The sequence below is a fragment of the Mustela lutreola genome, chromosome 14 (genome assembly GCF_030435805.1).
Source record: "Mustela lutreola isolate mMusLut2 chromosome 14, mMusLut2.pri, whole genome shotgun sequence".
Taxonomy (NCBI): domain Eukaryota; kingdom Metazoa; phylum Chordata; class Mammalia; order Carnivora; family Mustelidae; genus Mustela; species Mustela lutreola.
The window spans coordinates 18,710,708-18,729,361 of NC_081303.1; the positions used below are offsets into that span (position 1 = coordinate 18,710,708).

Genomic DNA, 18,654 nt, shown 5'->3' on the forward strand with positions numbered 1-18,654 from the left:
GTGGGAGTGAGTGAGGAAGGAGCCGGGCGCATTTAACCCTTGGCGGGACGGCGGAGGGCCCAGCTGAGGGTCCGGCTCCCAGCCCATCGCCTTCTCGCCCTTGAGGCTTCCAGGCCACAGCTTCCCGTGTCATCTGGACCTTATTCCAAATCCCCTACCTGCTTGAGGGAAATGAGTAGTAAAGAAACATGTCCTGCCCATTGCTTTGCAAGTGACATGACCCCCATTGACCCCTGACAGTCCTGATCATGACACCCCTGAGGCTCAGAGAAGCTCAATAAACTCAGAGCCCAAGCTTGCTCACTCCTCTGGGCACACACAACGCTCTCACTGCCCAGAAGGCCACCAGCCTGGCAGTCTAGAGAGTTGGTCCTGTAGCCAGCGCGGTGGCCTTCTAGGGGAGTGACTTCAGGTGGGTGGATGGCTTAACCATGTGGAGTCTCAGGGTCTCTCATGCAACATGGTTTTTTAACATTCCTTCTGGTCTAGAAGTTCTGTTCTTGCCACTTTCCTAGCACGGAGATGCGTACTGTGTACTGAAGGCCACTGTGGGAAATATTCCGGTCCTCAAGGAATAGCCAGTCTTGATGGGGAGACCAACTCCTGACCATCTTGAGCCAGGAGAATCCCAAGAGACATGTGGGGAGGGACACCTGTTCTGGTAGGACGAGACTTGAGAATGCCCAGAGACCCCAGCCACAGGGCTGGGTCCAGAGCTCCAGACCGAAGAAGGAGCCACCTCCAACAGCAGAAGCAAGCAGGCCCAGGAGCCGGTGGGAAACCAAGGGGGAGAACATGCAGAGAAGCCTAGGCCAAGGTTATAAATGTAAGGCTGTCCCCCTCCATCCCTTTGGCGTCCCCTTTCCACACACAACATGTTGATATGTGGACACAGTGTCCTCACCCTCCCCTTCTTTGGTCCAGAAAGATCCCTCAGGCTGCAAGGATGTGCTCTAAGAAAACAGCATTTGGCTCACCAGAAGCTCTTCTTCAATCTTGGCCAGGAGACAATGGGGTCCAATTGGATCAGACGTATTACTGACGTTCTCACAGCTTCATCATAATTTTGCTAATTAAATCCAGATTTTCCCACTTTCCTGTGACTGCAGTAAACATTCATCTTACGTATTCTGTGACGTGTTCAAAATAAAAAGATGAGGAAGTAGAGGTGCAGCTAAGATAGGAAACTAACAATTGCAAGCAAAACAAAACAAACAAAACCAGAATTGCTCAGGACCCAAGTGATCATAAAGCAGAACTCCAAAGGAATAAACAAAAGAGTAGCAAGAAATGTAGGCAAAGCAAAACAGCTGGCACAGCTAGAAACTCTCCAGCACTTGCCGGTGCAATGAGGCTGTTGACAGGGCATTCCATGCCCATGGGCAGGAGCAGGAAATGGCGAGACTCTTGCTAGCAGAGGTCAAGGCATTAAGTCTCCAGAGTGCTTCAGAGCAAGGATTCTGGCACCAGACTACCCTGCTTCAAATCTAGACTCTCCCACTATGATAGAATAATTAGAAAAAATAGCCACATTTTTTCAACCCTCTCTATATCCATGCCCTCCACAATTTAATTTCATGCTTTTTCTCACTAAGTACTCTCATTACTCCCCCTCTTTGAATCTGGGCTGGGGACCCTGCCACCATATAATGAAGTCTGGTCTAGCCTGCTGGGTGATAGGAGATACATGGCCCAGACACCACCATTGCCCAAGCCAACAACCATACTCCTTAAATATATGACGAAGGCCATCCTAGACCAGCCCACTCCCGTCAACTCTCACCAGCCCTCCAGTCGGTCACAGACACAAGAACAAGCCAGTGGAGATCAGCTGAGCCTGGCCGAGATAAGCAGAGGTGCCTAGCTGACCCACAGAGTCACGAGAATAATAAATGCTTATTATCTGAAGCCACAGAGTTGTGGAAGGGCTTGTCATGCAGCAATAGCTCACCATACAGCCACCGGCTAACTCTTTGAATGTGGACAATTTTCTTAAACCTTCCAGGCCTTGATTTCTACATCTGCAATATGGTGATATTAAACAATATTAAACAATAACATAACTTACCTTACAGGAATAGGGTACAGATTGCAGAAATGGACCTACGTGAGGCACTTGGAATAGTGTCCTTCACACGTACATAGCTACAATTTGTGCTGAGTATTTTCTATAAATTTCCTCCTTCAATCATCACAAAAGTCCTATGAAGCCAGTCCTATTCTTATTCACAGGTTACAGGAAAAAGTGAGTCTCTGAGAAATCCAATAATGTGCTGAGATCATTTGGCTAGTAAGGAGCAGATATGGGACTGAATTCAGGGCCTGCTGTCTAAAGCTTGATACTACCTTATCTGTGGAACCATCTCTGGGAACTGGCAAGACGGAGTAAGTTAAGGCAATGATACTGTCCAGCACAGAACTCTCTCTTAATTGGGGGCCCAAATTATAATCCAAATAAAGGATTAATCCACACATTATTGCTTTTCTCGAAGTTTAAATCAAATCCTTGTCTAGGTTGGTGACCAAAGCTTGGGAATCACCAAAACTGTAAGTCAAGAGGTATCGTTTTTAAATGATGGAGATTCAAACTTCATTATCTAGCCGCTGACGGCATTACATCCCTCACCCTTGGGATTTCTTCTCCGTTATTTAAATTTCAAATCTTTCTTTTCTTCCCGAAAGCAATTTGAAGAGCTAGACCAATTTAAAAGTTTCAGTGAAAGGGAATTACCTTGAGATCAGCCCTTAATATGCCCCGAACACCTTTCTCTCTTTACCTAAAAACTTCAGTTTCTAAAGTTAATTTTGCCCTATTGACTAAAGAACTCTTGTTTTAAACCTTGTACCCACTGGTTCTTAACAGTTATTCTAATTATTATCATCTATATTAAACGTTCACATATTTACTAAAATGCGTCAGTAAACAAAACTATAAATTATATCTCTTGGATACCATTCCTCTGGAAGAAGCCAAACAAAGTAGGGCAAAAGTCAAGCAATACCAAGGAAAACGTTTGCATTGCCTGATATGGCCACAGGGAGGCAGCAGAGGGCTGAGGGATGGGCCAGAGTTGGGGGCCCTTCCTGTCAGGTGGGAGCCACAGCCTGAATTTGGAAAGTGCTGGCTGACCCGGGTTTGAAGGAGCTGATGAATGGCTGAACCCTTGATTTCCTCATTTGAAAAATCTGATGTGATGCTCTGCATGTCAGATGATACACGATATAAAACAGCTGTACTATTCTTGAAAGAAACATAGACTTGGAATCTGGTTCTTGCATTCTAATCAAGAAGTCAATAAAGATGACTGTCAGATACCTGTGCATACAAGGCACTGTGCTGAGTACTAGGAATCAGATGATCATAATAATAACTAATATTCATGGGACAACATTGTGCCAAACACTCACTTCATTCAGTGTCCCCTCGGAGGGGTTCACTCTTCTGTCTTCATTTTACTGATGAGGGAATGGCCCTAGTAACTTTCCAAGGTCGTAGAGCAAATGAGCCAGGATTCAGACCATCATGATTCCACGGCCAGGCCTGTGAACTGCTTTGCTGCGGTCTTTTGAATTTGGACAATTTTCTTAAACCTTCCAGGCCTTGATTTCTACATCTGCAATATGGTGATATTGCAGATGTAGGTGCAATCTACATATTATCTAGGTGAATAATATGGCTTCTGATCTTGAAGAGGCCAGTTTAGGGGAAGGAAAACATGTGAAGTGCTCCGTGCAGAATGGGCAGCAAAGTCAAGAGTGTGTCCTAGAATCACAGATGTGGGGGAGATTCACTTGGCGCAGTAGACATCTGGGAGGGCTTCACACAGGAGGTGATGCTTTTGTTGCATTTAGAGGTGGGCATTCCCCTCCACATCACTCCCAGTTCAAAAAAAAATAAGAGAGGAAAAGGGCATTCCAAGTAGAGAGAACAGGATGTGCATAGAGGCCATCTGGGCAGGAGACAGCTCAGGAGAGGGACTTGGGTCCGCTCAGGGTGAGCCTCAGATGCCGTGGTCAGATCCGGACTTTCTTTTGGAGTCAAGGGGAGCCATTGAAGGAGTTTGAGGGCAGCCACGACGTGGTCAGATCTGTGCTTTAGGGATAAAGATTGGCAGCATGGGCAATGGGTGGGGGAGGCCAGGGGCGGGAGACCAGGTAGAAAGCTGTCTTTATGCCTCAGACCGGAGAGGACAAAATGCTCCTCTAACGAAGTCTCGGTAGGCCCGGAGAAGAGAAGCTGGACACGACCCGTTTCCAAAACGGGATGAGCTGACATGCAGAAGAGATGGTGCAGCCTGAATTTGGGTGGCCAGTGCCTCTGTGTACATACCAGGGTTAGAGAAACGGGAAGCAGTGTGCATCTGCGGGGGACGACAGTGACCTTGGTTTCAAATGTGTTATGTGTAAAGAACCTGTGGGACAGGTCTGAAGCTCAAAGTTGTAATCTGAACTTTCCTCCTGCTGGATTTAAAACCAATCAGTAACTTAAGAGAGATTTGCTGAACGCTTTTTTGCAAGGCCCTGGGGAGAAAGAGACCTGCCTAGTCCCAGGAGCTCACCACAGGGACAGAAAGGCAGAAAGCAGGAATCTAAGTGCTCCAGTTCAGGTGAGCGTTGGCAGCGGTGGGACATGGAGAGGTCCGTAATCAGACCCAAAGGCTCAGGAAAGTCTACCCAGAAAGACCCTTGATGGCTTTTGGAAGATGCCTCCTTAGCTGATTAAGGAGGTAGAGGACAGCAATGAGACAGCTGGGGTGGTCCAGGACAAGAAAGCCAAGAAATGTGAGACAGTAACAGCGAATCTGGGAATAGGGACAGATTTGTTTTCAAGGGACAGGGTCGAGAGTCGCAAGTGAGGTCTCAGAGGCCAGCCACAGCCTCCTTAGGAAATGCTTTCCCTGCTGAGCCAAAGCCTAGAGGGTCCTGGGGAGGGGGCAGAGGTCTGATGACATCAGAGCCACTTGCTAACAGTTTGATCTTCAGGAAATCCCTTAAACCCTCAGTAAAGCATTACAACCTGGACTGCTTTGAACCTGGCACCTGGGACATGTAGAAGGTCAGCAAAGGACTGTTCTCCTCTCTAATGTGGACCTATTACCTTCAGCCACAGCACGGATGCCAAGACCACTTTTTATGTGAGAGGGAGGGTTAGGGGGATGGGGACGGCCCTTGAGGATGGTCTCCCTGGACTGTGTGGCCCGCTAGCACACACCTCCCGCCCCGCGCCTGGTTGTCCGTCATCCCGGTTCTTTTCTCTATCACTCACTGACTACACCTGCCTTCTCCTCCTGGCTGCCCACATAGTTTCAGAAAGCACACGTCTGTGCCCTTGTCTCGCCATATTCAGGATCCCTGCCCACTATTGAATAAAAGTAGCTACTGCTTTTGGTTTTCTGCCAGGCACATGGGATGCACTCGAAGGCATGTAAAACGGTGAAAAGACGGAAGGAAAAGAGGACATGTGGATGCCTCCCTGCCTCCCTGGGTACCCAGCTCTCTTCTTCCCCCATCAATCACCTTCCCACACCCATCTCTTGCACACCAGATGACTCCTGATGCTGTAACTGGGTTCCCATCACTCCCATCCAACCCCACTGCTCTCTCCAGCCAGCTGCCAGGGGTCCGTTCCTTGCTCCATGAGCTCCAGTTCCCCGAATCACAGGCTAACAAACCTCACGGAGCTGGTGGAAAGACTCCCTGAGATCGGGCCCCTCCATAGCCCCTGACCGTATCTTCCTTCTCGGGACCCTCAATTCTGAGTCCCTCCTGGAGATGCCCACAGAAACATCCCTTAGACCTGGGCTTAGAGAGAGAATCCACCTGGTTTTCCAGCCCACATTCCTGGCTGGAGTCTGGTCATTTACTCAGACGAACAATAGGGGAGAAATAAAAGCCAAGAGAAGGTCCAGATCTGTGGATAAACAGGTAATTCAAGAAAGGGCTTGGGAGGATTACAGTAGGAAGACCCTGGGCTCACCCTGTCCCACATGGTCAACTAGATATCATCTACCGGCAAGTGGATAAACCAGAGAGTACAGACAGATAATTCGATAGAAAAGGAATTTCTAAATAGTGGTAATGGGGTGGGGGAGAGGACCAGAGGGGTAAGAAGAGAGAGAACGAATAGGCTATTGGCGAAGGAAGGGTTGATACGATCCGTGCAAGCCCAGCTCAACCCTCTGGCATCCTCAGCCCATGGGATGGAACAGTGTCATGGTACGGAGCGGCTTCCCACAGCTCATCTCAGAACCTGTCCATGAAATTATTTGCAAAATACTAATGCTTTGAATTTCTATGAAATCCTAATGCAAATTAAAAATGGGCCAAAGTGAGTTGCCCTGAAAGCTACCTTGTCTAACTTGTCACCTGCGGCTACTGGACCAAGGGGAGCCTCCCCTCGTGCTGTGAAAGGCCAAGTTGGGAATGGTTACTGGGCGAATGACACGGGCTCTCCAATGACAGCAGGCTGACTGGGTCCCTTTGACACAACACAACAGCCCGACGCAAGTTGGGACTATCATCGGCTAAAGGAAGTTACCAATCTCGGGGGCCCCCCTTAGCACCTGGGCCCTTCTCATCAACTCTGCCAGTCACCAGACAAACATGGGTCTTCCCGCTGGGCCTCTGCCTTGACCCGAGAGCTGTGGCATGCGCGGGGAGGGCTCTCCGGAGGCCAGCTCCTGCCCCAGGCTGGCCCTCCCTCTTCCCACCTGCACAGAACTTGCGGTCAGGATCTCGTATTTGGGTTTTATTTTTATTTTACAAGAATATAACATGCTAAAACAGGGAAACAGGGGTAAAGTACATCCTTCTTATCTAGGAAACCAGCTCCATTGTCAACAATAAATAAATAGTTAAGCAGTGAGGAGTCCCTGACAGGCGCGAAGAGGTTCCCAGCACGTTCAGAGGTAGAGTCTGGTGGAGAGGGAGACAGGCTACCAGCTCCCGCGGAGATTCTCCAGCAGAGGCAAACTGAAATTACAATAATAAATAACACCACCAACAACACAACAGTAATAAAAATAATATGCTATGACAATTGTCACAAAACCAACAACACATTATACTTAAATAATTTTCTCCTGGAGGAGCTCAGAGCGTAGAGAGAACAGTGTGGCTTCTCCTGGGGTCGAAGGGGTCGCCTGGTTCATTCAGTTTCTGGGCCTGGGCTCCGGCAAAAAAGTTCCGTGAGGAAAATGCGTGTTTGGGGTTGCCCTGAGGTGACAAGCAGGTCCTGATTCCCCGCCCCCACCCCAGTTAGGTTCTTCCAAGCAGCCTCTCTCTCCAGCTGCACCCCTGGCTTCCATCTTCCAAGGGCCACCGTGGTCCCTGGTCCAATTTCCCCCAACAGTCCAGTAAGTGCACCTCACATCCACAGGAAGGAAACATAAGGTTCCCCTTCCATTCTGGGCATCTTTCTTTCCCTGTTCTCACACCCAGAAAAAATGCTGGCTTAATTTCAACGGAACTTTTGGGAACTGCCAAGAGATTTCTTAGGATCCTTTTCTTCCTCATTCCATACTGCAGAGCCTAAGAGCTGAACTAGCCACTCACTGAGAGGTCCCACACCTTCTGCCTCATGGGCCCTATGGTCTAGGGCAGCACGGGGCCAGGAGAGGGCACACCGCCCCCCCACATCAGGCCCTCGGGGGGCCCTACTCACAGATGGACCTTGCTTCAAGCACAGGGCCGGGGACCGCCTACAAAGGTCACCAAGAGCACCAAGATTAATTTCACAGGAGCACAATGGCCCCTTTTCCAGGCTCTCTACTGATGTGGAAAGGGGCTCAAAAGGCCAGTTTTCGACGTATTAAAAAAAAAAAAATCTCATTTTGGGCAAGTGTCAAATTGTCCTCTGGCCTTGCAAAGACCATGAGGCTGGACACATGTGGGGAAGGGCAAGCAAGGGAGCCCCAGGCAGCCCGGAGGCAGGTGAGGAGGGCAGAGTGGGAAGGCACCGCATCCGCAGCTCCCTCCTGGGCCCGGGCACCCGGCAACTAGGAAAACAGGATGTAGCCGGAGTCAGCTCCTCCCCGGAGGAAGAGCTGGTCTGACTGTCCTGCTCTCCTTTTCAAGTTTCCTTTATCGGTGTTTCCCAGTCCACCCTGGAATAGTTCTTGCCCCGTGGAGAACGACAAGAGCAAGGGTAACTCCTACGCCGCCTTTCCTTTCCCCAGAGAGCCCCACGAGACCCTCATCTTCGGCCCTTATCCGCCGGTCCTGGAAGTGGGGGTGGAGGGGGCCCTCTCGTGCACGGAGCCCAGTCCCACAGTATCTGGAGGAGAGGCCGCTTCCAAAACAGGCTGCCAAAGGGCTTTTTTCTTCACTGTCCTCTCTCGCTTGCTTGGTGGAATCTGCCTTAGGGACGGGTGACTCCACCTCTCCCCCCAGGCTGGCTCCCTCCCGGCCACGGCCACGAGGCTCAGGTGTGCAGGGGCTCTGCGTGGCTGCTGCTGGCCAGAGAGGCAGAGGCGGCCGAGGCTTGAGCCACCAGGTCCCGGTAAGCAGGGGACTTCAGGAAGCGTGGATAGGAGTCCTTCTCCATCAGGGTGCGAGTCTTCCCCTGAGCCACGTCAAAGCACGTGGCCGTGGCAGCCTGCAGGTTCATCCTGGTCAGCTCCCTGGTCTCGTGGTCTATGTTCACCTGCGGAAGGAAGGCAAGCACGTGGGTGAGGGGAGGGTGGGCCAGGCAAGGGGTCCAGAGGGCCACGGGGTTGGTGGGGGTGGGGGAGGCTGACAGGCCTGAACCAGGAACCTGGGGTCTCCTGAAATGACCATTAACTGGCTTTTCAACTCTGGGCCCGTCCGTGCAATTGGACGCAGGATCTGCCCTCCGATCTCCCAACGTTATCAAGGATGTATGAAGAAGGTATACAGATCTAACGCCTTTTCCTCCCTGCCTTCGGACAGTCCTGGTTCAGTTCTCCGTCGCCTCTCTCCTCAGGTTAACGCCAGAGCCTGCTAACTGGTCTCTCTCCTTCACCCTCACGCCTGTGGCCGGTTCCCTAGCCAGCGGTTAGAGTGAGCCTCGGAAAACTCAAGTCAGGTTGCCAGCAGCAGTGCTGTCCTCCTGTGTCACTCAGAGGAAAAGCCAGCGTGTGTGCTGGGCCCACATCTGGCCCCCTGCCCCCTGGTCTGACCTCTCCTACTCGGACTCCCTCCCTCTCTGAGCTCCTCAGGCCCCCTTCCTGCTGGCTTTTGCACTTGCCATTTCCAGTGTTGCAATGTTCTTCCCTCCCTTCTTATGTGCATCTGTTCATTTGTCACCTAAAGGGGTGACCCACCCCTCACTTCCCTTTGTAAAACAAAAAGACCTCACATCCGGCCAGCCTGTACTCCAGGGCTCCCTTTCAAATCCTGCTTTGCTTGGGTCAGAACACGCACCGTCCCCTGACACGTTATTTACTCATTTAATCGGTTATTGTCATCTTCTCTCAATAGTAGAGACTTCTTGTCCCTGCTATGTCCCCAGTGACTATAACCGTGCCTTGCATGTAATTGGTGCTCAATAAGTCTTTATGGAATAACGTGGAAAAAATTAAAGGGCTCAGAAAAATACAGAGAAGGCTACAAAAGCAAGGCGTTACTATTCTCTCTCCACAAGGTGGCCCCACTCGCTTTGCCAAACGCTGGTGGCAGGGAGCCAAGACCAGAGGGAAGTGCAAAAATTCACCACCCACGGACCAGTCAGCCCGAGGCAGGTCAGTCAGGAGACGGAACTGGGTCACACGAGGTCCCCAGGTTGACCCGTCTCTCCGCTCGTGTGTTTTGAGCCTCTTTGCAAAAGTGGGTATGAACAGAAGCCAGAACCCCTCCCTGCCAAGCCCTCCAGCCCCCCTCAGCGAGTCTGAGGGTGACAGCAGCCTGGAGTCCCAGGGCGCCTGGCTCTCCTAGTTTCCGGCCACAGAAGCCCATTCAGCCCTGTGCCACATAAGATCGCTCTCTAAAGTCAACCCTTCCCTGACTAGACCACCCCCAGCCCCAGTCCTCGGCGGGGAAGGGGCAGCCAGGGTCTGGAAGAGCCCCGGAACCTGCTGAGGCTCTGACCTCCTTAGGAGCTTCGCTGCGGATGAACTCCTCAAAGATCTTGTGAGCCCGGGAGGCCAGCTTGGTGGCCGAGCGGAGCTTCTTAAACTCCTCGCAGGCCAGCCAGAACTCCAGGTTCTCCTCGCTGAACTCCGTCTTCAGGAAGGCGTGGAAAGCGGCCACTCCATCTAGGGTTGAGGGGAGAGAGGGAGAGACAGGTCAGACAGCGGGACAGCAGGGAATAAAAGAAGAAAGACGGCAATTGTGGTTAATGGTTCTATTTTTAGGATGTAATTTTCTTGAACAAGGACCTGCCTTTGTGTTCTGAACAGAGGCTGGCACACTAGGGGATCATTATTATTATTACTACGACTATTATTTTGCCCACGCTTTTCAGCATCCCTCAGGCTGGCTCCAAAGCACATGGGTACACATGTGCCATCCACAGACAGACACAACAAGGTCCTACTCACTTTTACTGCTCAGTAGCAAGTCAAATGACTCTTTCCACCCCAGCACATCTTCTGAGAAGTTTCTGCTAAAAAAGAAAAAGAGAAAAAAGAAAAGCCAAGATTTTCATTTTGAAAAAAAAAAAAAAAAAAAAAAACAGCACAGGAATGCATAGCATAAATCCTAGCTGGAACTCTGATGGAAGTTGTAGGATTCACATTGCTGGGTGATTATTGGAGCTGACTTCTCGAACTCTTAATTGAAGCTATAGGTGTTTTTCTAGAGCACAGTTCAGTAACGAGAGACCAAATTCAAGGACCTTCTGCCCCTCAGTAAATAACCCTAAGATAGTCTCTTCGTTGTCCAAAATTTTTTCTCTTCCTCTGACTCTGAACTTTGTTTTCTACACTTCCCTCATGAAAAGCAGGGCCTCAGGGGGGATAGAGATGAACTCTACCCATAGCGCCAGAGACCAGAGCAGTACCTGGCAATTGAACACTGGTGTTCATGTGAAAGGGCTTGTAGGCAGAGTGCACGCTAATGGAGGAAGAGTCATTGACTGAAAAGCCTCAAGTGTTCACAGACCCTGTCCTAGCCCTGGCTGCACGAACAATGACATCTCCAGGTGGGGGAGTCTGGTAACTAGACATTCCAACCCTGTCTGGTAACTAGACAGCCCTGGTCTGTCGGTGACCTCAGAACCCAGGCGCCCCCTATCCAGTCACCCATGGCAGACCAGCAGGAATCTTCACTAAAATCTCCAGGAAGGGGTCACCAAGACCCACCATTCATGTCCTAATTTCTCCTTGTATTTTCTTTCTTGTGGCTCTTTCCCTAAATCTGGCTCCCTCCCCTCCAGGGCCCTAGGCCGGCTAGTGGGGCTTACCCCTCTTTGATGTGTTTGCTGCTCCACTCAAACTTGCCAACGCTCCCAGTATCAGAGCCCAGCTCTGATTTGTGAAGAAAGATCCCCAGTCGTGTCTTGAACTCTTTGGCTCTGAAAGACAAAGCAGGAACATGTAGGGTCCTACACTGATTCAGCCAAAGCAAAAAGGTTTATGGGGTCCCAAAGAGTTTAGACTGGTGTCCCCTCATTCCAGCCTCAAGGGTCCCTGGGAAACTTCAGCTGTTCCCAGGGCTTAAACTCTGCTTGGCTCTTAATATCACCAACCCAGAACAATGAAAGTAATCCTTTAGCTGTTTCTCAGTAGGGCTTAAACTTTATGAGTTTAGAGCACAGCACATGTGGGCTTTTCCCCACTTAAGCCACACTGCTCTATCTTTGTGGCTGTTGGTGAGCAGAAGGCAGTTCAGCACCCTCCATGAATATTTTGGGAACTGTGCGGAAGTTGATTCCTGCTTTCACCTTCTTCATCTTTTCCTTCCCAGCCACCAGCTCCAGCAAGGACGAGACGTGGTTCAGTAGCTCCCTGGGAAGTGGGCACATTCCTCACCGGGTCCCCCCCCCCCAAAAAAAAAAAACACCTCCCTGCCTTCTCAGGGCCCAGACAGACCACGCTCCTAGACCTGGGCTGTGAATGGGATTCAGAGCCCACAAATAGAATGAAAACCGAGTGCTGAAGAAACTAGAAAAGGGAGTTCCGCCTGCCGGTGCCACTGAGCTCTTCTGCAGCCCCGTCTTCCGCAGGTCGGCTGAGGACTGCCACTCCTCAGAAGATGGGGAATGACAGAGCAGTGATTCCTTTGCTTCCCGCGGTTCTTCCTTCTCCCTCCTCTCGGCCCGTCGCTGCTCTAAGACTCTAAAGGAGGCATCTGAAAACCTGGAACCAAGGTGACCTCTGCCTCTCCACTCAAGTCGCTAGAGTCCCATTCTCCTGCCCGCCCGGTCCCCAAGCCTGTCCCTCCACTCCCTAAGGACTGGTAGGACTTGGACTTGCTGCGGGCAGCTGGAAGACCCACGGACAAGCTCCTCGTACCTCTCCAGGCAGGTCGTGGGGAAGGCGGCCAGGGTCCGGCACATGGCTGCGGGTTCCGGGCAGCACGTCGCGGGGAGGATGGTGACGGGCTCCAGCGGTCACGGCGAACGAGGACCAGGGCCGGCGGCTGGCACTATCCAAGGCTTCTTGGCTTTATCGGGTTGCACGCGCGGACTCACCGCTACCCCGCGGCTTTTATTCCCTCGGAGGGAGCAGGGCGGGGCTGAGGGCTGCCGACCAATCGGAGAGCGGGACGGCGAGCGGGGATGAGGGAGGCGGGGCCCAGGAGCTCGACGGGGCGGGGCGCCCGCAACTTGCCCCCAGCTGGGCGCACGCGGCTGCCCTCTCCTCCGGGCTGCGCCGGCGTGCGGAAGGAAAAGCGGCGGGGAAGTCACACTGCCCGAGAAGCGCCCACTCAGTTTAGTAGGAAAAAAACCCGTCCGCCTCTAGTAAAAGCAGAAAATCCGCTCAGCGGCAGCGGGCGGATTTGCGTAGGGGGTGGCGAGCCGGGGAGGCACGCACCGCGGGGATCTCAGCCTGCGCCCGAACCTGCCCGGTCCGCGCGGACAGGAGCGGGAGGCGCAAGCGGCGCAAGGCGGCGTCGGGGTTACACTGATTACTCCCCTTTACTGTGCTCCTTCACGCTCGTGGGGCTAAGGAAGCCCTTTACCGCAGCTCGTCATCGCCTCTCCTCCGTTTCGGAGACGAAGAAACGCAGTCAGAAAGTTAGAGACCTACCCAAGATCAGAGGGTTGGAATTAGCAGATCAATGGCCGGGGGTGGGGTGGGGGCGGGGCTGGACGCTTTCTTGAGCATCTGTGCGCCAGGCATCTTTACTAAGAGTCAGGTTAAATAATTTGCTCAGCGTTACGCAACCAGAATTCAAATACGAATTTACTACGCTTTTTCCACTGCCCTCCCGGCCGAAATTAGAATCCCCACTTCTCTGTAAACTGATGAATGATCCTGGGTTTAAGCAGCAGCTAGTTCAGTGTCCTTATCTCTGAGGTCAAGGTAAGAAATGCCCTCCCTCTCTCACCTTCCCATAAAGGCCTTACAGCTCCCCTCGCCTCCCACCGTTCCCCCTCAGTTCTCCCTTGGGATTACTATTAATGAAGTTGTCTGTGAGGTTTATAGTGTGGAATCCAGAGCTGGGTTTCTAGGTTTCCAGTCATAACTCCACCACCTACTGATAGGAGACCTTGGGCAAACTTCGTAATCTTTCTTTGCCTCGGTTTCCTTATCACTAAGATGAACATATGGTACAGCTATTTCATAAAGATGTGAGGATTACGTTAATTCTTAGTTTGAGTTCCCCAGGAGATGGGAAAGAGTTGCCCTGAGGCAGAGTCTTGCTGGGGAGAGTTCTCAGACCAGAGAGAGAGTGAGAGAAACAGGGTTGCTCAGAGGGAAGAGTTAAATGCCAGGTTGCTGCAACAGAGAATGCAGTTGGCCCCAGGGCCTTTGTACGCATTGGCCATTCATTGGATGTGGTTGTCCCAAGAACGTGGCTTAATCTTAAGCAAGGCAACCCCCTCTGTTAAGGCCAGAGGGACTGTGCTAACAGCCTACAGCAGACAATAGGTTGGACAGTGAGGACTGAGGTCCCAAACAGGGGATGATGGTCGTGTACCGCAACACCCACAGTAAGATGCTTAGATCAGTGCCGAGCACATAGTTAGCACTCAATAAATGCTAGCTCTCAGGCTTACTTGCTAGGGACACAAGAATTGCTAGACAATAAGGAAAAGAGGTATGTTTTTTGTATCTCTTGCAATTTAGGTTTTTATTTCATGAGGGGCATCTAGGAGTTGCGGTTCTCCAGCAAGGCCTGGAAATAAAGGGTCAGAATAGAGAAAGGGAGATTAGAGAAGAGATCCCCAGCTTAGACAGCTGGGTGAGACAGCCCAGAAAAGCTGGTTGGGGAAGGAAAGGTTGAAACCACAAAGGGGGAGGGGACAGGAAGGCCTGGAGATAGTAGTTGGGCAAAAGAGGCCCAAATCAGAGCAACGTGTGGGGTTATCTGTCAAAGCAGATTCTCTAGTTAACCTAGGGCCCGCAGAAGGTGACTCAGTTCGTCAAAAACATAATGTACCCCGAAGAGGAGCGTCAAACCTTTCCCCAACCTGCCAGTGGGTTCGTAGACAAGGCCGGTGCGGAGAAGCTCACACGTTGGCAGCTCCATACCGGGTGCCAGCGATCCACCCCCCACCCCCCATCTTTGGTTCTTTGTTTCTCACGAGGCCACAACTGGGTTGTCCTGGAGCAGGAGGGCAAGGGTTGTGGTGTGCAACCAGGCAATGGAAGGACGCCTTTTAAACATCTGTGTTTCTCAGCATAATCCTCCATCCATACAAGGAAGCAGCCCACCGCCCCACCAGCAGGATGTTCTCTGGAGGCGTGGGTCTGCTGAGGGGAGACCTCCTGTGTCACCTGGGCTCCTCAGGGGCCGGGGCACGACTGTATTGTGCAGCTGCCAGGTGGGGACGTGGGTGGTGTCTGGGACAGCTTCTCTTCAAGCGACGAAAACAAGTTTACGGATGAAGCAAAGCAAATGCTGGTTCCTGCCCTCAGGAGTGCCATGTTGGAATCAGCCCAGACATGGCCACAGCACAACAAAAATCGTGATTATATTCAGAATCTCCCTAAACCTTCCTGTTCCGTCTGCATCCCTGTGAATAAGCCAGAGGAGCCTTTTAATTTCCATTTTGCGGACAACACAACAGCCAGTGCCTAAGGTGCGCTCACTTAAGTGCCCTGCATCGGAAAAGAGCTGAATCAGGGCCAGCTCTTCAGATTCCTGAGCTGGTGCTTTCTCCCACTGGACAAAGAAAGCAAAAGAGGCGAGAGAGACAAAGCACATCCAATCCAAGAGCACAAAGCTCTGGGCTCAAGAGGAAGAACCCTTTCTGAGTTCAACCTGCCTCCCGGTTGCCATGGTTACCCCTTCGGTTTCCAGGCAGAAACTTTTTGAAGTTCACAATATATCCCAAATTCTCTCGCCAGCAGGTAGGCTGGTTCACATCTGCAATTTCGGTAATGACTCGACAGTTGCTGTGAATCCAGCAAATTGAGCCCACCTGTGAGCTGCACTAGCTTTGACATGAACCTGACCTCGTTTTTTTGCCCAGCACTCGCTGCACAGCTGTGCTGTGTTTCATGGAGGGTGTGGGGACACAGCTCCAAAGCCTGGGTCATCTGAGATCGGGATTAACTATCCCATGACATCCCAGCCACACTGCCCTCCACCCGCCTCTGCTGCTCCGTCCACCTCATCCCCAGCCCCATGCTCTCCCCCGAGTGGAAGTCCAGGGACGACTTTTAGCTCCTGAAAAGGGTCAGGGGAAATGGATACACTTTCTCGACTTCTGACTTGGCACGGATGGTCCCCCACAGGGGTCTGGATGTTCCCAATTCAATCATCGATCCACTGATAAATACTTATTAAGAATTTATTATGTTCCCTAGCCGGTGGGGAAATCACACAGCTTTTAGGCTCTTTGCTGAGTTTAATGACCTTCTGTTTCCTCCTCGCGGAGGAAACGGAACTAGCATGGCAGGGAAGGAGAGATGAAAGGAAGTTATTGGTAGGAGTTGCAACCGAAGTCCTGGAAGGGGCGAGATCATCTGCCATGTTGAACGACGAGTGAGTGGGGTTTGAGCAGGATGGAATACAGCCGGAGCATGCTGGATGGGTAGGAAGGAGGATGCCCCGCGTGGGAGATAGAGCTACGAAAAGCCAGTTGTAGTTTGGCGGTGCAGAAAGACTTAGGAATTCCCTATATACAGCAGAGGCTCTCAGGCATGTAGGTTGCACATCGGATGTCACTGATAGAAGCCAAAAAACAGCTGAAGCAACATATATCGTGAGGCAGCTCAGGAAAGAAAGAAATCCCCTCCTGAAGATGGGAAAGAGAGACCATCGTCCTGGAGGGTCACGAGAAAAACTTCAGGCACTGTCCCTCCTGGGCAGGGGGAGGAGTTGCAGGAATTCAGCCTGGATACAAGAAACAGTTGCTTCCCCCTCCCACGCCCACCCCCCATAATCTTTCAGCGCACTGGGTACATCTCACTGTGATGGCTTTTTTATGCTTCTCCAAATTCTCTTCCTCTTTCCTCCCTCCTGTTGGGAGGAGCTCTGGGGGAATGGGAGTTTGGGAGGCCTGCTTTTCCCTCCCTAGCCAGGCCACCGACCCCTAGCTTCCAAGACAGGGCAGCCTCAGCCACTTGAGGAGGAGGCTGAAAATTGTCAGCGGTACCCATGGCTTAGAGGTGCATGTCTAGACATGTCTGGACTCCTCTGTATGGCATAGGCGGCTCTGACCATCTGATGTCATATCCGTCATCTTTTCACCCTAAATCCCCACCAAACTCAGCAGTTGGCAGGCTCCACCCCGCCTTGCATGTACAAAACCCTGAGCCTGAGGTTCTCTTGGCCCAAATGTCCCTTTCCTCCTGTACCACTTGTTTAAAAGGAATGTCCTTCATGCTCCTTCCAGCCAGTCCTCCCGAGCCCCCATCAGAGGCAACCGCTAGTCTTACTCTTAGAACCGTGGGACCAGTGTTGACTCTTCTTAACTTTTTAACTTAATTTTGAGGGCTAATTTTGATTTCCAGCCTGTTTGCTTATGAGCTCCTAGAGGGTAGGGACCATTCCCTGGGTCACCTTTTCATCTTCAGCCTGTAGCGTCACACACGGTTCGGAGTGTGTTCTAAATAAATGTTGGCTAGACGGGAAGCTTGATTTGACGCAAATCGTGACAGCTAGCCCGCCTCCGACTCCTGAGTTCTCCTTGACTACCAGTGCCCAGTGGCCCCCGCACAGCACGCCTGTCCCCGGCCTGTGTCCCTTGCTGCGTCTGCTCTCAGCTACAAGTGCTTCTGCCATCACTTTGATGCATTCCCCAAAATACCAACTCAATTCACGACAACGAATGAGCCCTGTCTCATCCTAAGACTGAAAATAGGAGAAGTACTCAAGCACCCTGGGTGTCTACATGTCTTCCCCTTTCTCGCCCTCTCTCCTCATCCCTTTGTCCATTGCTGTCACGAATGTCCCTTCCTGATAGCACTGCACTTCCACTCCCTGAGACATAGAAACACGTTTATCGCAATGTGAATTTTTCTCATTTAATAATTCTTCAAGGCCCGAAGGAACTACTTAGGTTGGGAGAGCAGAGACACAAAAAGGGAGGTCTGGGATCTGCATATCACTGAAAGGGGTTGTTTCCAGTTCCAGCCCCCGGCTCCTTCCCAGGCTGAGTGAGGACTTTTGGATTCCGGAGCTGGAAAGTCTGGCAGGTGCTGTGTGCTGGAATGGGCCTCTTTCCAGGCGGGAAACAAGCCCCCCGGGGTGGGGGGGGGGGGACCGGGAGGGGGGCATTCTAACAGACGCCACCCCCTAGTTGGGGAGGAAAGGGGGATTCTGTCCAACTCACTCTGCCGTATTCCTCAACCAGGACAGCCACCTGTGTTTGAAATGAATAAGGAGAAGGCATACTGCTGTCTGGGAAGACTCTGAAAACAGCCTGATTGTTGATTCGAGGGGGAGAGGGGTACAGAGCAGGTGAAGACGAAGCACTGTTTTGCTTTCACACTGAGTGAGTGTGAGTGTGTGTGTAGGGCAGGGGACTGGAAGCCCCCCACAGAAGGGAGCCTCGGCTCTATCAATTTCAGCCCCAACCCACCTCACTCCTACCCACCTCACTGCTTTCTCAGGAAACCTCAGCACATCAGATGATCCCCGATTTCAGAGACACACCCTGTGCTCTCCTTGGTTGCAAAGCCACCTTTGCGATCTGGGTGCCCGCTTGGGCAGATCTAAACCGGCCTCAGGGAGGCTTGGCCCCCTGAATCTTGGTGCCCAGCCCAGTGCCCGGCACAGCACGGAGACTCATTAAATGGCAAATGAGGACGGAAGGAAGGAAACGTATCCCGCTCTAGATGTAGCGAATGTCTTCAGGGACCTTGTCAACCCGGCTTCCCAGGATCTTGGGATTCACAGACATTCTTGGCTGAACTTCAACCAGACAGCTTTCTGGAAATGGGTCACAGACAGGCCGGATCATGCAGGGAAACATGACGGAGCACCTCCCAGTCATGCCTCCCACGGTGGCTTCGGGAGTCCCCCAGTGCAGGCAAACTGGCACTGAGCCAGGGAAGGGTCGGGCCAGAATGAATGGCTCCAGAGCCCAGCTTAAGTTGGAAACGGGTCACCAAACAGGCATGGAATCTGTGCCAC

General features: G+C 51.7%; 1 protein-coding gene across 2 annotated transcripts; it reads right to left on the reverse strand.

Annotated features, from left to right (window-relative positions):
• Positions 1–6,735: 6,735 nt before the first annotated feature.
• Positions 6,736–12,604, reverse strand: RGS16 (regulator of G protein signaling 16). Of its 2 annotated transcripts, none has more exons than XM_059146379.1 (5): positions 12,414–12,604; positions 11,363–11,473; positions 10,500–10,561; positions 10,048–10,214; positions 6,736–8,644 (listed from the first exon to the last, which is right to left on the reverse strand). In XM_059146379.1, exons 1-5 carry the CDS (start codon positions 12,455–12,457, stop codon positions 8,423–8,425), a joined length of 606 nt encoding a protein of 201 aa, XP_059002362.1. In that variant the 5' UTR covers positions 12,458–12,604; the 3' UTR covers positions 6,736–8,422. The 2 variants fall into 2 exon arrangements, with proteins under 2 accessions (XP_059002362.1, XP_059002361.1); XM_059146378.1 differs by having other exon boundaries at positions 10,500–10,564; positions 12,414–12,603.
• Between the last annotated feature and the right edge of the window lie 6,050 nt (positions 12,605–18,654).